Source organism: Hemibagrus wyckioides, linkage group LG19 (genome assembly GCF_019097595.1).
Source record: "Hemibagrus wyckioides isolate EC202008001 linkage group LG19, SWU_Hwy_1.0, whole genome shotgun sequence".
Classification (NCBI taxonomy): domain Eukaryota; kingdom Metazoa; phylum Chordata; class Actinopteri; order Siluriformes; family Bagridae; genus Hemibagrus; species Hemibagrus wyckioides.
The window spans coordinates 1,043,994-1,064,573 of record NC_080728.1 but is presented as its reverse complement, the minus strand read 5'-3'; the positions used below and the strand labels follow the sequence as shown (position 1 = coordinate 1,064,573).

The window sequence follows — 20,580 nt, the reverse complement described above, 5'->3', positions numbered from 1 at the left end:
CAACCAGTATTTTTGTGGGCAAACTAAGTAACTAGCCCCCTAAATGTATTAATCAGTTTAATCAGCTTGATGACTAAATCACACATAGCTTTTAGAAGAGTTTACAGATGAGAAGAGATAATGAGAGCGTAAGCATTAACGATCATTAACATTATCGATTAAATCTGTGTGAGTAACTTACTACATACTGCTCATCAGCACAGAGATAAGCATTAGTCTGGTAGTTTCCTCTACTCAGTCCTCAGCTATAGTGTTATACTATTATACAGTTATTGCAAACATCTACACTTTATTCACAATAGTCTTTGTGAACTATTTTATTCTATTTTCTAGTCTAATGTTTTAAATTCTATTTTATTTTAATTTTAAGTCACAGTTGAAAAACTATATACAGTACAACCTGTAGTGAAATGTTATGTCTGTGACCAATAAAATTTGATTTTGAAGTGTTTTCAGTAACTTTTCCCTGCTTCACACATCTCAACAAAATCTCTTTTTTCTTTCACATGAACAGATTTTTCTTGAGAAGATTTAGAGAAGACATTTATACACATCATAGATAAAAAAAATCCACAACTCCTCAGTCCTCGGCTACAATGGTGTATTATTTATAGTCTGACTGCAAATTAAGGTTTCCACTGAGAAAAGTTTAAGAAGCACAGTATATTTTGAAGATGATGCACAGGATATTTTTGCTTCATTTGGTGTTACAATCAGCCTTCATGTTTTAAATTATTTAGATGATGCAAATGTTAAGATTGATGAGTAGAAAAGTCTATTTTCAGACGTATCTACAGTAATCTTCCTCATGAGACACTGATCTATCAGGAACATTTTACTGCAGCTCGAGTGACGACCCTGATTGTAGACAGTTTGTCTTATTGTGGACTGAGTAACACACACTAGGTCTTTAGATACCAGGACAACACATAAGACTAGAACTTGGACTTTTTATGGACTTTTCTACATATAGGTGGAAATCCTGGTTTTATTAAATATATTATTGTAAACCTAAATATGTAAATTTAAATAATATAATAATGTGTACTGAATGCACTTGTGCAAATTATAAATGCAGAACAATGCATGTTTAAGTTTTGAATGATCCCCCCCACATATACATATATATATATATATATATATATATATATATATATATATATATATATATATATATATATATATATATATATATATATATATATATACATACATGCTTATATATTTTTTGTGTTTATTGTGTGTGTTTTTGTATATACTACTTAACTGACAAGTCATACTGTGTATGGTTATGCACATGTGTCAACAAGAACTGTGACTGTGTTTTATTTATACAGAATGTCTTTATCTATTATTATGACCTGGATGAAGATTAGACCATGATTTATCATTAATGTTTTAAAATATGATCTTACCCCAGTTTCTCCAGTTTACAGTGAGGATTCTCCAGTACAGCAGAGAGACTCTTCACTCCTGAGTCTCCTAGATTATTCCAGGACAGATTCAGGTATCTGAAGTATGAAGGGTTTGATCTCAGAGCTGAAGTCAGAGCAGCACAGCCTTCATCTGAGACACCACAATTATACAACCTGTAGAGAGACACAATGACACACTCTTCAACAGATTATTATCTTGGTTTAAGACTTACTTTAAATATGATGTGCTTGTAAATGATTTTATTATTCAGAAAGACATGATTTAATATCTCCTGTTTATTCTAATGAACAATGTCATTAAAATGATCAGACTGAGTGTTAGATTTAGTATCTGTTGTGTGTGATATTAAACTATCAGCAGCTGAAGCTGAACAGAGAACAGCAGACTGACCATCAACTTTAACTTTAATCATGGTTTTATTATACTGGAAATCATTTAAAATTCTAGATTACACCAGATTAAAAGACGTTATTTCTAAATTACAACTTCTGTTCAATTTTAGTTTTTTCTAGTATAATATAGAGCAATTTTAGCTTAACCTGTAAAAAATAAAATAAAATAAACAATCTCTGAATCTACTTAACCAGAGAGACCAGTTAATCTTTGTACAAATTGTAGTTGAAAGGCTGCTGATCTGCTCTGCACATGTATAAGACAACGTTCTCTTTCTTTTTATGAGTAAACTCACAGAAGTTTTTTGATCCTACTGCAATTTCTCCCCCCAAAATATCAACTAAAATTAAATATATATTTTTGGATCAACACAAGCTAGCTGATGTCAGACAGCAGATGTTAATGATCAATATTCAGCCTTTATGTATGACATTTTTGTAATTTCCATTCATCAAGGTGACCTTTTACCTTTTCAACTTTTTCTGCATAAACATTCCATCTCCTAAAAACACTCACAGATATTTAAAACCCTCTCTGGTAAAAGTGGTAAAAAACTCCAGGAGGTTTTACTCTCCATTACACACTCTCCCATCCTATATAGCTTCACTTTTAAATCTGTTTATTTTTGTAGCAGAGAATTTTTAAAAATCTTTTAATATTTCCAACAATAAATTTCCATTTCTCTGACAACTAATTAAAACATCAGCAGCAGCATATGCTGATAAACACAATTCTCAATACATACTCCACACAAATCTGATGTCAAACTGTTTAGAAGTGTCCCTATTGTTAAAATATACAACATAGCAGACAAGACACAACCTTGTTTAACATCTCTATGAACTTTAAAAGGAGAGCATAAGTCACCATTAACTTTCAGTACACGTTCATCATCACTGTACAAAACCTTTGTCATGGAAACAAAATCAGGACAAAAACAAATGCTGTTAAAACATTCCATAAATAGTTGTGCTCGACTCTGTCAAAAACCTTTTCTAGATCTACTGACACTAGACCAAAATCCAGCTTAAGACTCTTACTGATATCCAAAATATCCCTGATACAATAATATTATCAAAAATTCATCTTCCTAGGACACAATCTGTCTGGTCAGGATGGAGGACTTGTTCTAAGACTTCACTCTCAGTCTGTTGCCTAAAACCCTGGAGAGCAATTCATAATCTCTGCTTAACAAACTCATCAATCTCCAATTTTTAATATAATTTAGATTAGTTTTCTGGCAACAAAGTGAGATCATGGACGTGTCTTTTCAAAGTTACAGGCTTACTGATCTCAAAATTAGCCTCTGCAGATACCTGAGGCAGATTATCAAGGAAAACTTTATCAACAGCTTTTTCTAGCCTGAATTCACTCTTACAGTGATTCATAAAAACTAACTGATCTTTAAATATTCTTCTCGACTGACAGATCACACTCTTTGGAAGTTCACTACTGACCAATCAGTGTTGTGTTTTCAAGCACGATTTGAAATACAGAGTCACAGAAGTTCATGGCTTCACGTGAAGAGCACAGCAGCAGCAGATCACCAAATTAAAGCATACACTCTTTCAGTCAGTTTTTTTTTTTTTTTTACATCATCTCCATGTCACTGCTGCTTTTAACCCCTGCAGATCACACAGTACGTTTAGTTTGTGCCTCAGCTGCTGTTTGTGTGATTAATTAAGATGTTTTAGTAAATTTCACAGTAATTTCAGACACATTGCAGTCACATCAGAGTCTGTGAAACATCATCAGTGTGCAGTGAAAAGAAACAATCTTCCTCCTCAGGACATTGATGATGAACCTAAAACTTCTGCTCCAGTCTCACTATTAGAGCATGTGTCTTACTGAGGAACAGGTCATGTGACTCTCAGAGAGATGATCTTACCTCAGTGTCTCCAGTTTACAGTGAGGATTCTCCAGTACAGCAGAGAGACTCTTCACTCCTGAGTCTCCTAGATTATTAAAGGACAGATTCAGGTCTCTCAGGTGTGAGGGGTTTGATCTCAGAGCTGAAGTCAGAGCAGCACAGACTTCATCTGAGACTCCACAATCACGCAACCTGTAGAGAGACACAATGACACACTCTTCATCAACAGATTTTTATTATATAAGGTAGAATTAACACTGAGCAGAACATTGGTGTCAGATGGTGAACAGTGGGTGGGCCTGGGGAAAACAGGGTGGGTTTAAAAAGAAATTCAAAATCCAGCAGTCACTCAAAAGAACTTACATGACTGTAAAAAGTGACCAATGAGCTGAAAGAGGTTTTTTGATTTACGAGTTGTTTATGTAGAGTACACACACACACACAAACACACACACATGTGCACACACACAAGCGAAACCTAAGAGAAAACCCCTCTACGAACCCCTCCAGGGGTTTTACGTGGAGGGCGACCCCGTGGGCGAGGAGCTGTTCGATCGGGGTTCAACTGATGAAACTCTTCTACTAGGAAAGTAGAAACTCTTCTACTGTCCCACCTGACAATTGGGGTGTGGGCGTCTACAGTGGTTGGCCTGAAACCTCTGGCGACAGATGGCTCTTTGTAGCCGCACATGTGCTCGTTCCCAGACCTCCTGGCTACGCCGGGCCCAATTGTCGACGGCTGGGACATCGGAAGGTTCGCCAGACCAGGGGAATAATGGTGGTTCGAACCCCAGGGTGCACTGAAATGGCGTCAAGCCTGTGGAGGAGCTGATAAGAGAGTTCTGTGCATATTCCCCTTATACCCATGGTAGAAACTCACTCCACCAGTGCTGCTCTCGACTGCAGTATCCCCTGAGATACCTTGTGAGCTCTTGATTAAGGCGTTCCGTCTGCCCGTTAGTTTGGGGGTGGTAGCCCGAGCTCAGACTTATGTTAATCCCCAGATGGTCGCAGAAGGCCTGCCACACCCAAGAGGTGAACTGAGAGCCCCAGTCTGATGTCTTCTGGTAAACCATAGTTTCTGTAAACATGCTGAAAAAACATCGTGGCTGTTTTCATAGCAGTAGGTAGACCTCTTAGCGGCACCAGTTTGCATCCCTTAGAGAATCGATCAATAACCACTAGGATGGTGTCATAACCCCCTGAGCTGGGTAGATCCGTAACAGAATCAATCATGATGTGGGACCAGGGTTGTTTAGGTATGGGCAGGGGCTCCAGTAAGCCTACGGGGAGTTGACAATTAGTTTGGGACTGAGAGCAGATGGAACAGGCTTGGACATAAGCTTTGGCATCAGGAGCTAGGGAACTTATTTCTTAGCAGGGTGATGGTGCGATGGATGCCCGGATGACCTGAGCTGGGGGCGTCATGTACCCACTGGGGGCGGCTCCCTGGTGTGGGCTCTTTGAATCTCCTTTAAATCCCAAAGAACTGGAGCTAGGATCATCGATGAAGGGAGGATGGTTTCTGGCTGAGTTGGGGAGCTTATGGAGTCACGTCGGCGGGATAGCACATCAGTTTTACTATTCTTAGTACCAGGGCGGTAGGTTACTGTAAAGTGAAAACGAGTGAAAAACAAGGCCCAGCGGGCCTGACAAGGGTTTAGTCTTTTGGTGTTGAGCAGATATTCCAGGTTACGATGGTCCGTTAGTACAACAAAGGGGTGCTGTGCTCCTTCAAGCCAGTGCCTCCATTCTTCCAGCACAGCTTATATTGGCAACAGCTCCCGGTTTCCCACATCATAGTTAACTTCTGCCGGGGACAACTTCCTGGAGAAGTACGCACATGGATGCAATTTCCTGGGGTCCCCATGGCATTGTGACAGGACTGCCCCATCCCTCAACTGGAGGCACCCACTTCAACTACGAAAGGATGATTTGGGTTCGGGTGGCGGAGAATGGGCGCGGTAGTGAATCGCTGTTTTAATTGCTTGAATGCCGCTCTAGCCTGCTTGGTCCAGGAAAGTCTCTTAGGTTTCCCTCTCAACAGGGAAGTAAAGGGGCTTGCGATCATACTGTAATTCTGTATGAATTGCTGATAAAAGTTAGCGAATCCCAAAAACCGCTGTAATTCCCTTATGGTGGTGGGTTCAGGCCAATCCAACACTGCTTTAATTTTGCTCGCATCCATCTCCACTCCCCCTCGGGAAATCACGTACCCCAAGAATGTGATGGTGCTCCGGTGAAATTTGCAATTCTCTGCTTTGACATAGAGCTGATGTTGCAACAAGCACATGAGTACAGTGTGAACATGTACTGCTGCACATGGTCCTGATAGGTGGGGGAGTGGATCAAAATGTCATCTATATAGGTGATGACGTACTTATCCAACAAGTCCTTAAGCACCTCATTGATAAAGGCCTGGAACACTGTTGGGGCATTGGTAAGCCCAAAGGGCATGACTAGATACTCATAATGGCCTCTCGTCATGTGAAAGGTGGTTTTCCACTCATTGCCTTCTCGAATCCTCACCAGGTTGTATGCGCTGCGTAAATCTAGTTTTGTGAAGTAGCGAGCCTCACAGAGCTATTCAAGAGCTGCTGGAACTAGAGGGAGTGGATAGGGGTATCAGACAGTGATGGCATTCAGTCCCCGGTAGTCTATACATGGCTGTAAGCCCCTGTCCTTCTTTTTGACAAAAACAAAATTTGCAGCAGCAGGGGAGGTAGATGGTCGAATATAGCCCTCCTCTAATGCCTCCTGTATGTAGTCCTCAATAGTCTTACTTTCAGGGTGCGAGAGAGGATAAATCCTGCCCTTGGGTGGCATGGTGTTGGGCAGGAGATCAATAGTGCAGTCCCAGGGGCAGTGAAGGGGGGGGCATGTAGCTTTTAACTTACTGAACACCTCGCTGAGGTCATTGTATTCTCTTGGGATGCTAGTCACTCCTATTCCTTCGGGGCTTTCCACCGACGTAGCAAAACAAGCACGTGATACAGGGTTTTGGAAACAATTTGTGATACAATGAGGTGCCCAGCATACTAATTCCCCCTCCTTCCAGGACATATTGGGATTATGGTGCTCAAGCCAAGGAAAACCAAGGATAATGGGGTTCTTGGGGGAAGAAATAACAGAGTGCCAGCTTCTCGGTGTGGAACAGCCCGATCTGCAGAGTGAGAGGCATGGTTTGGCGGTTCAAGTATCTTTCCCCGATGGCTTGACTGTCTATGGCTGTCACTCGTACAGGGGTTGTGCAGCGAATGGTGGGAAGGTTGAGTTTCTCCACGAGACATTGGTCGATCAGGTTGACGGCCGCCCCAGAGTCAATCAGCACTGTGACAACATAGGACATGTGCTCAGTGTATAGCCTTACAGGTAGATTCAAAGAGGAGTGATGCAAAATTTTTCCCACCTTAGATGTAGCGGGCAGCTCCGGGCACTCTGCCACTCTGTAACCCTGACCGCCACAATAAAAACACAGCCTCAGGCGATCGTGGTGTTGTCGTTCCTCGGGTGAAATTTGGCCCAGCTGCATGGGTTCAGGGCCCTCCCCCCGGAGGGATACTCAAACACTTCCCTTAGCAGCCCCGCAAAATAGGTAATGGAAGACCTTACTTGAGCGTCATGATCCCACATCACGTCATGCAGAGGCCCAGTCCAGTGCTCTCCCCGTCAGTAGCAAGAGGAGGAAGGCACATTTGGCCATCTCTTCCTGATGTGCATCGGGCTGAAACGCAAAGTAATTCTCACACTGACGGAAAAAGCCTCGGCAGCGGCCCGCGGAGCCATCAAATTTCTCAGGAAGCGCCATCCGAAAGGGCTCACAGCGTGGGGTAGCCGCAACGGGAGCAGGGGGAGGGGCAGCCATTGGTTGTGGTTGCGCGGCCGCTTCACTCCCTAACCCTAACCCAAACTGGCAGTAATCCGACAAGGCTTTGTAAGTTCTAAGAACAATACTTTGCATTGTGGCATTGCAAATGCTCTGCATAAGAAGGCTGAAACCGGAAGAACGTTCTCCTTCGTGGAAGCATCAAAACTCAGGAGATGGCTCCCTCTGTTGGCCTGATGCCAGGTCCGATGTTACACTAAGTTATGATGCTAAATTCTGAGGAAAATCTAACCAGTGATATTAGGACAAAATATTGTTTCAGAAGAAATTGAGAAATCAAAAATTGTTTTCTTTTCAGTCTATTAGAAGAACTGCAAAAATGGCTGGATGATACTGTCATCTAGCCGGATGTCCTTAAATGGTACTCATGGTCACGTATACCTTGGCTAGGTATTGTTCTAGGTGTTATCACCGAAATGGTCGGTGATACTAAATGGTCACGGTCACATATACCCTTTGTTCAGTGATGGTTTTTGATATCTTGCTGCCTCTTCCAAACTAATAATTGATTGGATTAAGTGTTCTAAATGTTTGGTAAGGCTGCTTTAAGCCTATGTAAAAATACCATAAATATAACTGAATTGAATTAAACATATTCCTATATGATATGTAAGCCTTTTGGGGAATGAGCTCTTTCAGATGTGTTCTGTGGAGTGGAATCTGGGTTGAAGCAGTCTGTAGTTTCTTACACAGGTTTTGTAGAAACGTTTCTTTCATTTACTCCTTTTTTTTAATGCATAAGTGATTCTGGAGATAAATCATTATCACTTCAAGGAGAATTCCACTTTCAGAATTTACAAATAATTTCCTCACCCCCTCGTCATCCAAGATGTTCCTGTCATTCTGTCATCCTGTCATTTAGTCATAAAGAAATTATGTTTTTTTTAACGCATTTCAGGATTTTTCTCCATATAGTGGACTTCAATGGTGGCCACGAGTTTGAACTTCCAGAATGCAGTTTAAATGCAGCTTCAGAGGGCTCTAAACGATCCCAGCCCAGGAAGAAGGGTCTTATCTAGTGAAACAATTGGTCATTTTCTTAGAAAAATAAACATTTTACACTTTTTAACCACAAAAGCTCATTTAGCACTAGCTCTAGGATGCGCGTCCACGACACTGCATACTACATAAATCACATCAAAAGGTTACGCATGACATAGGCGGAATGTTTACCCAGTGTTAACAAAGCGAACATGTAAAGACCAGGAAGTGCAAATAAGTCAAACGCTCTTTACTAACAAAATAGAAGGAGAATGTATGTTGTGTTGATGTCCAGGTGCAGAGTGAGCAACCACAGCTTCAATCGCTCAGGAGTTTTTAAAGGAAATTTTTTGAGCGGTCGTGTTATTTCAAAGCGGACGTAATCTTTTATTCATGATCCAAATAACTTTATTAATCCAAGGGGGAAACTGCTTAAATGTTTAAGGTTTACTTTAATGACTAATCTATTTGTTCTGCATGTTGTACTGTTACAGAAAATTTCAAGTTAAAAACAACACTGTATATAACTGCTGCTGCTTTTATTGAGTTATTGTGACTCTCAGAGAGATGATCTTACCCCAGTGTCTCCACTTTACAGTGAGGATTCTCCAGTACAGCAGAGAGACTCTTCACTACTGAGACTCCTAGTTTATACCAGGTCAGATCCAGTGTTTTCACAGTCAGATGCAGTTCTCTCAGACTGGAGGTTTCTGATCTGAGTGCTGAGTCCAGAGCTGACCAACTTTTCACTCCAAGTGAATCACAGCTGATACTGAAGGAAATAAAATAAAACATAATGAACTCACACTGAAAGTACAAACACCAGTTAGACAATATGATTAAAGGGACACTGCAGACAACATCTAAAACTGAACCATCAATACATCTGTTGTAAACATCCTCAGGGCTGTTTCTTCCTGTAAGTGGTATAAATGTTAGCTTAGGGCCTCTGGCCCACCAGGAGACACCATGAGTTTACTATCATTTGGTGATATATCTGGTGTGTTAAAACACAACAAAGAAAAAACAGAAAAACCCAAAACATAATAATTTACATTAATTACTTACTTTCAGTCAATGTGTTCACTTTCTTGCTTACATATGTTGATGTCATTAAAATGGGTAAAGTTAGTGGTTATCTACAGCTAACTAGCTAGTATCTAGAGTAGGGTTGTCCCCCTGTCCTGTATAATATGGGATTGTCTCGTATTAAAAATAAACCACTGTGTCTCTTATTGAGTTAATAGGGGATGTGATTTGTCCTGTATTCTCATGCACATTATTTCATACATACACTTCACAGTGGTGAGAAAACTATAATGGTGAATAAAATTAAAGCAGTTTCACAAGAATTAGCATGTACACGTGCTGCATGAGCTCACATTTCAAAATCTCAGCATTGAGTAGTTTTAGGAATGAACATATTGTACATACTGTACGTCACATATTATATTCACTGTGTATTAAACTTAAGCCTGTATGGTGTGAGATCTCTGATTCACTCAGTCACATGTTCACATCCCCACATGAACTGTGAATGAGCTAGTCACATATTAGCATCGGGCTACCAACTTAAGTAGTAGCAACTTAGCGGTAGCTCTCACATTAAACTTTACAGAACATAACACTGATACTCAAACAATGATTCAACATCGTAGAAGAGGATAATGACAGTCAGTACATACACACCATACTAACAAAGGTGTATCATGTGTGTAATGAAAATTAGCGAACTAGCGATCACTCAGCAAAACCAAACTATCTACTTCATCTGGATTTAATGGAGGTTGGAAAACCAGCTTTGGTGCATTTCCACCACCTACTGGAGTGGAGTGTGACAACAAATGAAAGAAAATAAATATAATATAAATATAATTTGAAAAAACTAAATTCCTAAATTCTTCTAATCAGACTTGTTTTCTTAAGATATTCTAATAAAGCTTTGGTCATTGTTGAATTACTGTTCAGGAAGAACTTTAATAATAACTTTTTTACTCCTACAGACTAAACTACCTCTATGATCTGAGATCTGTGGAAATCCACATTTGCTGCACAGTCCTGTATTTTATTTATTGATTCAATACTGTGTGTCCAACACAGAGTTGTGATTTTATCCTGTCATTCTTTCTTTTGCCACAAACCTGTCACACATTTCCTACTTCTTTTTTTTATTTCCTGTATCTTCCCTTTCCTTCCTGTGTGCATAACTCTTGCCATCTTTTCTTAAATAATCTTTCAATTAACCCCTTCATTTCAGTTTTCCCCAGAGTGACATTAACATTTATTCTTGAATACTTTTCTACCAACTCATCATCTATTTCATTTCCCATAATCCCCACATGGGCAAGAATCCACAAAAAGAATTCCTAGGTGCTGAGTTATGAACAGAGTCTGGAGGGTCACCCAATTTCTTAACCAATCCCCATAAATCACTTCTGTCTACCTTTTCTCCTACAGTACCTCAAAATTTTCTCCAATAATTTCTTTTAGCATCTGTTATCACTTTTCTTACCTTATTTTGTTCTGATTTTATATTTAATGAAACCATCAAATTCAAATACAGTGAGGGAAAAAATGATTTGATCCCCTGATGATTTTGTACGTTTGCCCAGTGACAATGAAATGTTCAGTCTGTAATTTTAATGGTCGGTGTATTTGAACAGTGAGAGACAGAATAACAACAAAAAAATCCAGAAAAACACATTTCAGAAAAGTTCTACATTGATTTGCATTTTAATGAGTGAAATAAGTATTTGATCCCCTATCAATCAGAAAGATTTCTGGCTCCCAGGTGTCTTTTATACAGGTAAGGAGCTGAGATTACAGTAGGAGCACTCTCGGGGAGTGCTCTTAATCTCAGCTCATTAACTGTATGAAAGACACCTGTCCACAGAAGGAAGCAATCAATCAGATTCCAAACTCTCCATCATGGACAAGACCAAAGAGCTGTCCATGGATGTCAGGGACAAGATTGTAGACCTACACAAGGCTGGAATGAGCTACAAGACCATCTCCAAGCAGCTTGGTGAGAAGGTGACAACAGTTGGTGCGATTATTCCCAAATGGAAGAAACACAAGGACTGTCAATCTTCCTCGGTCTGGGGCTCCATGCAAGATCTCACCTCATGGAGTTTCAATGATCATGAGAACGGTGAGGAATCAGCCCAGAATTACACTGGAGGATTTTGTCAATGATCTCAAGGCAGCTGGGACCACAGTCACCAAGAAAACAATTGGTAACACACTACGACGTGAAAGACTGAAATCCAGTAGCACCCGCAAGGTCCCAAAATCAGCAGGGGATCAAATAATTTTTTCCCTCACTGTATTTTCCTTCCTTTTAATGTACAATTTATTTCTTATTACTATACTACATTCTTCTGTCCACCATGGGACTGTTTTCTTCTCATACTTTCCTTTATTTTTTCCAGTAATCTCTTCTGCAGTATTAATAACAACTCCACATACTTTACCATTAAGTTCCTCAATGTCTACATTTACTTATTTAATATTTCATGTTTCCCATTAAAAGCATTCCAATCTGCTGTTCTGAACTTCCACCTAAGTATAAATTCTCTATTTGCTAAAGCTACTTCAACCCCTAATTTGCATATAATAGGAAAGTGATCACTTCCCACTGGATTACTATTCAATACTCTCCAATCACTAACTCTAGCTAGACTTTGAGACATAAGGTAGATCTAAAACTGATTTCTTTCCTGTAGCCAAATCTATACTTGTTCCATCATTAACACATTTTAAGATACTGAATCATAATTTAAAAAGGTTATTGTTTTTCTCCACAAATGTAATCACCTGTGACCACATGTTTAATACCTGCCCTTCAGTCTTATTGGCTAATTGTTCAAGCAATTTTCATTAATTATCTATATATCTATCTCCATCCTTTATGACTTTAAGGTCAAAACATCCCAAAGTCCATATTATTCAGAGTGTTTTCAGTTTCTCTCTTTCTAACACTGTAACAGTAGAACAGTTATATTCAGATTTACTTACATTGCTTTTCTGGATGCTGCAATCACAGGCATCATCTTCAGAACAACAGTTTCTGTTATCTTATCTGTACTGAAATATTTACTTAGGTCAAATTCTTCTAGCTCCTGTGCTGAGGTCAGTAACACAAACACCAGAGCAGACCACTGTGAAGAAGAGAGGTCACTTTGTTTTCCAGATTTCAGGTAGTGTTGGATTTCCTCCACTAGAGAATCATCACCCAGTTCATTCAGACAGTGGAACAGATTGATGGATTTCTCTGTAGGAAGATCTTCACTGATCTTCTTCTTAATGTACTGAACGGTTTCCTTCATGCTCTGGGAGCTACTTCCTGTCTGTGTTACTAAAGCATGTAAGAGTTTCTGATTGGACTCCAGTGAGAGACCCAGAAGAAAGCGAAGGAAAAGATCCAGATGTCCAGTCCGACTTTCTAAAATCTGATCTACAGCATTCTTGTGTACAGCTGAGATTGTAATTTGTTTTCTCTCCTGATTCTTCATAAGAACATTTCTCTTCTCCTTCATGAAGGTCAGGTGCACATACAAAGCTGCGAGATGCTCCTGAATGGTCAGATGAACAAAGCAGTACACTTTACTCTGGTGAAGCCCAAACTCCTCTCTGAAGATCTGTGTACACACACCTGAGTACACTGCTGCTTCTCTCACATCAATGTCACACTCTCTCAGGTCTTCCTCATAGAAGATCAGGTTCCCTTTCTTCAGCTGCTGAAAAGCCAGTTGTCCCAGTTTAAGAAGCATTTCTTCATCACTCTCCTGCTTCTTGGAGTATTTTTCTCTTATGATGTTTGTCTGAATGATGAGGAAGTGTGTGTACATTTGAGTCAGAGTCTTGGGGATCTCTCCACTCTCTGCTTCACCCAACATTCTCTCTAGAACAGTGGCTGAAATCCAGCAGAAGACTGGGATGTGGCACATGATGTAGAGGCTTCTTAATGACTTCAGGTGTGTGATGATGTTATTGGCCAGGCTCTGGTCACTGATTCTCTTCCTGAAGTACTCCTCCTTCTGTGGGTCACTGAACCCTCGTACCTCTGTGACTCGATGCACACACTCAGAGGGGATTTGATCAGCTGCTGCAGGTCGGGAGGTGATCCAGATGAGAGCAGAGGGAAGCAGATTCCCTTTGATCAGGTTTATCAGCAGCTCCTGCACTGATGCTGATTCAGTTACATCACACACTCTCACTGTGTTCTGGAAATCTAGAGGAAAACGACACTCGTCCAATCCGTCAAAAATGAACAGAACCTTTTCCAAACTGGACATTTCTGTTTCTTTAGTTTCCTTAAAACAGACATGAAGAAGCTCCATCAGACTCAGTTTCTGGTCCTTCATCAAATTCAGCTCTCTGAAAGGAAGTGGAAATATGAGGTGGACGTCCTGATTGGCTTTCCCTTCAGCCCAGTCCAGAATGAACTTCTGCACAGAGACTGTTTTTCCGATGCCAGCGACTCCCTTTGTCAGCACAGATCTGATGGGTTTGTCTTGTTCAGATAAAGGCTTAAAGATGTCATTACATTTGATTGGTGTTTCCTCTGTTGTTGTTCTCCTGGACGCTGCCTCCATCTGTCTCACCTCATGTTCATTATTGACTTCTCCACTGTCTCCCTCTGTGATGTAGAGCTCTGTGTAGATGTCATTCAGGAGTGTTTGGGTTCCCAGGTTTATCATCACTCCATTCAAACACTGAAACTTCTTCATCAGATTTAATCTGAACTTTTTCTGGACTTCATTTACAGCAGCAGATTCTGGGTGGTTCCTGTGATATGGTGAAGCAGGAAGATGTGGTGAGACATGGGCTTCAATTATTAGATTTTAAGATCACTTTTTTCTAACTGGTTACCACAGATAGTTCTTTATGATGTTCTCACTATGTGTTTGTCTTCATCTACTGTATGTTTTCTACAATCTAATCACTCTGTAGTTAATAACAGCAGAGAGGTTTATAACACCAGTGTGTCAGTGTCACAGTCATGTTGGTTTGGATCTTACCCTGTATCTGTGATGACCACTTCTGTTCTGTCTCCTGCCTTCTGTAGAACACTGTGAACAAAAAATGTAGTTGATCATTTTCACTTCAGCATTCATTTAACACAGTATTAAATATGAATCCCATTTTAATTAGTTATTTAAGGTTTATTTCTGTTTGGCTGTTAGGGATGTGACTGAATCCCTCACTCTGAATGAACAGGTAATGTGTTCTAAACAGATACATATACAGATACAGTTTTTCAGAAATCTTGTCAGAAAGGTTCACAGGTATAAAATCTCTAACTATATCCAGTATAATACTACAGCCTGGATGTGACACCAGTCCATCACACATAGGGGCAATTCATGTTCACCAGTCCACCTACTGGCATGTGTTTGGGAGGTGGGAGGAAACCGGAGAACCTGAAGGAAACCTACATGGACTGTGAGGCAGCAACCTGTATTTCTTCAAAATAACATTTATTCAATAATAAAAACACATTTCTTTCAGTCTGCAGATACATTAATTATCTTTCTGTATGACTTCTGAAATTTTCACTTAGTTCCTTTTTCTGTCTCACTATTAAGTTTGTGCTATAATACCAAGTACATGATTAAAGAAAAAAAAGTCATTGTGTGTTAATATATTAGACTCTTTTTTTATTTAAGTAAAATAATAAAAAAAACACATCACTTTTCATGGACACACCACCAACCAGTGGTGATCTCTTTCCCTAGAGTTTAATACAAAAACATATCCTTAAATTTAGCTTGCTATTAATTTTAAAATAGGTATTAAATATTTAGAGCACATTTAGACTCACATTTAAAGTCACACTACATGTATTTCTGTATTAAGTGAAAGTATCATAAAACTAATAATCATAACTATCAAAACTGCTGCTAATTACTGTGTAACGTGGCCTTTAAAGGGAAACTCCAGACTAAATCTAAAATTTATCCACTGAGAGTTTCCACATCCCTGCTCACATCTTACAGTGATCACACAGCAGCTCTGTAGATTTACTGACTGAATCCTGGTGTAACTCTAGAAGATTCTTATGGCTTGGTATCCTGTCAGTGGATAAATGATGTTAAGCGGTGGTCTAGCCTGCAATGACTGAACACACAGCAGTGCAAAAAAAGTAGAAAAATTATTCTAGAACACACCTTGACTGTGTTCTGCAGATGGGAACACAGTCAAGGTGTGTTCCAGAATAATTGGACTACCAGTCAGAGCCCTCTCCATCCTCTGTGAGCAGCAGACACTGAGGTCAGCTGGCAAGATCTTACACGACCCCTCTTATGTCCTGTTCCCCGCATTTGAGTGGCTTCCATCAGGACGATGGCTACGATGCCCCAGCTATAGGATTCAGGGCAGGAGAACAAACTTTGTTCCCAGGGCTGTTCAACTCCTAAACTCACAACTATCCATGTCCCTCCCTCCCCTCCGCTCAGCTCAGTAACCACCATTCTCCACATTGTAACCCACATTATAACCCTCATCCACACTCTTTCAAATAGACTAATGGACTCTCATACTCATATATTCAATCTGTGAAAAATATTCATATAGAGATCTGGACTCTGCCTTGACAATATCTCTAATGTTGCTGCTACATACCAATGTATACATACTGCTGTGGGAAACAAATTTTCTAGTGTTCTCGCAGAGGAAGGATCACTAACCTGGTCGTGAAAGGTCATAAACATTCTTTCTCGCAACCAAATGGGTCGCAAATCTTAGTACGTAAACATAGTCTCTAATAGTTGGTGTGGGAAAAGAGGGGTCTGCTTTAACACAACCTGAAGGACAGCCACCAAAGTCTGTATAAATACCAGAGGTTTCTTGTCTGTCTGTGGAGATCTTGATGACCACAGCACTTCTGAGTGTGTTCTAATCTTCAATAAAAGATTCCTGCAACATACGTCCAAGTCTCCGTGATCGCTGTTCTACTGGTCTTCGGTTAATTTACAACACTGCACAACAATATTCTCATTTTTAGCTTAATTTATTAATATATGCATCCATCTATTTTACCTTCTTCTAGTTTATTCTTCAGTTTATATTTATTTACAGATATTTTATATTGTATACAGATGTTTACTTTTACAGATATTTTATACAGATGTGTATTCAAAGTTTTTGCACTAATGCACTTATTCCATTTATCATCATACAGCAATTGTATTTTATTTTTATTTTTTTTTTACCCATTTATTTATTAAATTTTGTAGACATATGAAAATGTGTTACATGAGTTACAGAATGACAAGATGCCTGGGAGAAAAAAAAATAATAATAAAAAAATAAAAACAGGAAACAAAAACAACAAAGGTCCCTTAACAACCCCCCCAAAACCCCCTGGTGTAACTGAAGATGGGTCAAGGCCAAACAGGACAGTCAATGCGTTGGGAACAATAGTTATATTAAGGGCTGGTGAGAGTGTTCTGAAAACCTCAGACCAGTAGTCCATTAACATTGGACAAGACCAAAACGTATGTAAATGATCCACTGGAGATTGTTTGCATCTATTACAGGCATCACTTCTATTAGGAAATATTTTGGCCAGTTTAGCATTGGTAAAGTGAGCTCTGTGAAGAACTTTGCATTGTATTAGAGCATGTCTTGCACAGATAGATGAAGAATGAGTTAAACTAAGAATATTCTTCCACTGGTCCTGAGATATATTGGTACCCAAATCTTGTTCCAAGGTTTGTTTAAGGGGGTCAAGTGAAGTTGATGTGAAGGAAACTATTTTACTGTAAATAGCAGATATCAGCCGCCATGGTCAAGGGTGAGAATTAAATCAATTTCTGATTCAGGGGGCCGATTTGGGAAATAGGGGAATAGCTTCTGAATAAAGTGCCTCACCTGAAGGAAACGAAAAAAATGGCTATTAGGGAGGTCGAATTTAACTGACAGAGAAGAAAAAGAGGAAAAGACTTCTTTTTCATACAAGTCATTCAAAGTGAAAAGACCTTTAGTTGCCCAAATATTAAAAACACCACCTGAAAGGGACGGGGGAAATAAATGATTATTTGAGATTGGCATATGTATTGAAGCTTTATGTAAACCAAATTGTTTCCTGAATTGAAGCCAAATCTTAATAGTGTTAAAAACTACAGGGTTGCCTGAAATTTGATGTAACTTGAGAGGGAGCTGAGAACAGATATTAGAAAGCAGGGAGCGAGAGGAAGATATCTCTATGTGTACCCAGGGTGGGCTAGAAGCACAACCTCTATGGCCAACCCAATAGAGTAATTTATTGATGTTACATGCCCAAAAGTAAAACCGGAAGTTAGGGAGTGCTAAACCCCCCTTCAGATTTGGGAAGCTGCAAAACCGACCTTCTAATACGAGCCGGCTTATTACTCCAAAGAAACCTATTCAATAGTTGATCCAAATTTACGAAAAAGGATTTATTAATACAAACTGGGATATGTTGAAAAAGGTACAAGAATTTTGGCAAAATAACCATTTTAATGAGATTTGCTCGGCCAATTAAAGATAAGGAAAGGGTGCTCCACCTTGCCATATCTGTTTTACATTTATCCAAAAGTGCTATAAAATTTTTAAAAAACAAATCTCTAAGCGAATTAGTAACAAATATGCCCAGATATTTGAACCCATCTGAAGCTAACTGAAAGGGGAAAGAAGAAAGAGGAAGAGATTTAGCCATTTGATTAATACAAAATAACTCACTTTTTTGCAGATTTAATTTATAACCTGATAGGCAGCCAAACTGGTCCAAAATAGACAATATAGGAGGGAGAGAAGCCACTGGGTCTGAGATGTACAACAACAAATCATCTGCGTAAAGGGAAAGTTTATGAACCTGACCATGGCGGATGATGCCTTTAAATGCATCATGGCTGCGAAGCCAAATAGCCAAAGGTTCAATGGCTATATTAAGTAACAAGGGAGAAAGTGGACACCCTTGACGAGTTCCTCGCTGGAGCAAGATGGGTGAAGAACGAACACCATTGGTGTGCACTGATGCAGTTGGGAAAGCATACAAAAGTCGAATCCAGGAAATGAATGTAGGATCAAAGCCAAACTTGTGCAACGCAAAGAACAGGTAATCCCACTCTACCCTATCAAATGCTTTCTCCGCATCCAATGAAACCATAACCTCCGGAATAGAAGATGAGGGAGAGAGAATAATGTTGAGAAGTCTTCTAGTGTTGAATAAGGAGCGTCTCCCCACTGTAAAGCCTGTCTGGTCCAAAGAAATTATGGATAGCATAATATCCTGGAGGCGAAGAGAGAGAACTTTAGCTAAAATCTTACAGTCTACATTTAACAAGGAAATTGGACGGTAGCTGCCACAATAAGTGGGATCCCTATCTTTCTTCAAGAGCAAAGATATGGAGGCCATGTACAGAGTTGTTGGCAATCTACCTTTTTGAAAGGAATCATTATACATCCTTACCAGAATTGGAACTAGTAAATCCGAATACACCTTATAAAATTCAACTGTAAACCCATCAGGGCCTGGGGATATCCCATTCTGCATCAGTCCAATGGCCTCTTGAACCTCCTGAGAAGAAATGGGGCTGCCTAATTTCATAGCTGTGTCTTTGTCAATTCTGGGATAATTTAATGAGTTTAATGGGCTATGGATCATCGCTGAGCTTGAAGAGTATTCTGAGGTATAGAGGTTAATATAGGAACCTAGAAAAGCCTTGTTGATGACAGCCGGGTCTGCTGTAAGATTGCCACTAGAAGAAATAATTCTTGGAATTAATCTAGAGGCGCTAGCTGCACGAGCCTGCTGAGCTAAGAGTCTACCTGCCTTGTTCAAAAAAACGCTGCTTGGTTTGTCGTAGTTGTCTCTCTACAACAGGAGTCATCAGACAGTCATATTCCGATTGTAATACAAGTCACTTTTTGCAAAGGCAGGGGGAGGGGGAGACCGCATATGTTTCATCAAGTTCCAAGATCTTATCCAAAATGTCCTGCCTTTTAACCCTTTCAGTTTTACGCAAGTGTGAAGTGAAAGAGATAATCTGACCCCGAACAAAAGCTTTAAGAGCTTCCCATAAAAAAACACTACTAACCTGAGGTGCATCATTGAAGTCAACGTAGTTACTAATTTGAGTGGCAACAAAATTCTTAAACTCGTGATTCGCTAATAGGTGAGGACCCAATTTCCACAGAGGTGGGCAAGCAACACTAAGTGGGAAATTAATATCAAGTGATGTGGGGGCCTGATCTGAAATAACAATTGGGTGGTACTCACTAGCGGTAACCAGATGTAGCAGTTTATTATCAATCAGGAAAAAGTCAGTCCATGAAAAGCTTTGATGTGGGGAGAAAAAAAGGAAAAAGCTTTGCTGTGGGGGTTTTTAAACCTCCAGGGGTCTGAAATTCCTAAATGGGATGAATAACTAAGCACTACTTTAGCAGAACTCGATATATTAATTTGTTTAGATGATGACCTATCAAGGCTTGTGTCTTGCACCAGGTTAAAGTCGCCACCTATCAAAATGTGATGACTGTCACTGTTTGGGATTTTAGCAAAGAGGTTAATAAAGAATTGCTCATCATCCCAATTCGGAGCATAGATCGAAACTAGGACCACTGGAAAGTTCTGTAGCAAGCCTGACACAATGACATAACGACCATTAATGTCCTCAATAGTTTGCGCTGGCTCAAACGGTATAGTCTTACTAATAATTATAGCAGCCCCTCTAGCTCTAGTAGAAAATTTGGAATGAAACACATGACTCATCCAACCTTTTTTAAGTTGTTGGACTTCTGATGTTCTAAGATGTGTTTCCTGTAAAAATACAATATCCCCTTTCAAATGCTGCAACTGTGTCATTACCTTCCCGACCTTAATGGCCTTGTTCATTCCCTTGGTATTCCATGATATCAGGCTTACACCTTTACCCATACTTGCAGTGTCAGCAATCATCTAGAATGAATTGTATAATCAAGGAGACTGGAGACTGAATTGCCTTCTGCAATGGGAGAAAAGGAAAGGAGACTGAGTGAGAGAGAC

The 20,580-nt window shown here is 39.7% G+C and overlaps 1 protein-coding gene across 6 annotated transcripts in view; it reads right to left on the bottom strand.

The window, feature by feature from the left end:
* LOC131369955 (NACHT, LRR and PYD domains-containing protein 12-like) overlaps positions 1-20,580 on the bottom strand; it is a 69,498-nt gene that overhangs the window by 23,730 nt on the left and 25,188 nt on the right. For 2 of the 6 annotated variants that reach the window (XM_058416868.1, XM_058416874.1), the window contains exons 4-9: positions 14,956-15,003; positions 14,591-14,641; positions 12,585-14,357; positions 9,145-9,339; positions 3,719-3,892; positions 1,416-1,589 (exon numbers count right to left, since the gene is read on the bottom strand). In XM_058416868.1, coding sequence (XP_058272851.1) covers positions 1,416-1,589; positions 3,719-3,892; positions 9,145-9,339; positions 12,585-14,357; positions 14,591-14,641; positions 14,956-15,003 — 2,415 coding nt within the window. The remainder of the gene's footprint in view (positions 1-1,415; positions 1,590-3,718; positions 3,893-9,144; positions 9,340-12,584; positions 14,358-14,590; positions 14,642-14,955; positions 15,004-20,580) is intronic. The other 4 variants (XM_058416870.1, XM_058416873.1, XM_058416869.1 and 1 more) reach the window with 3 other exon arrangements.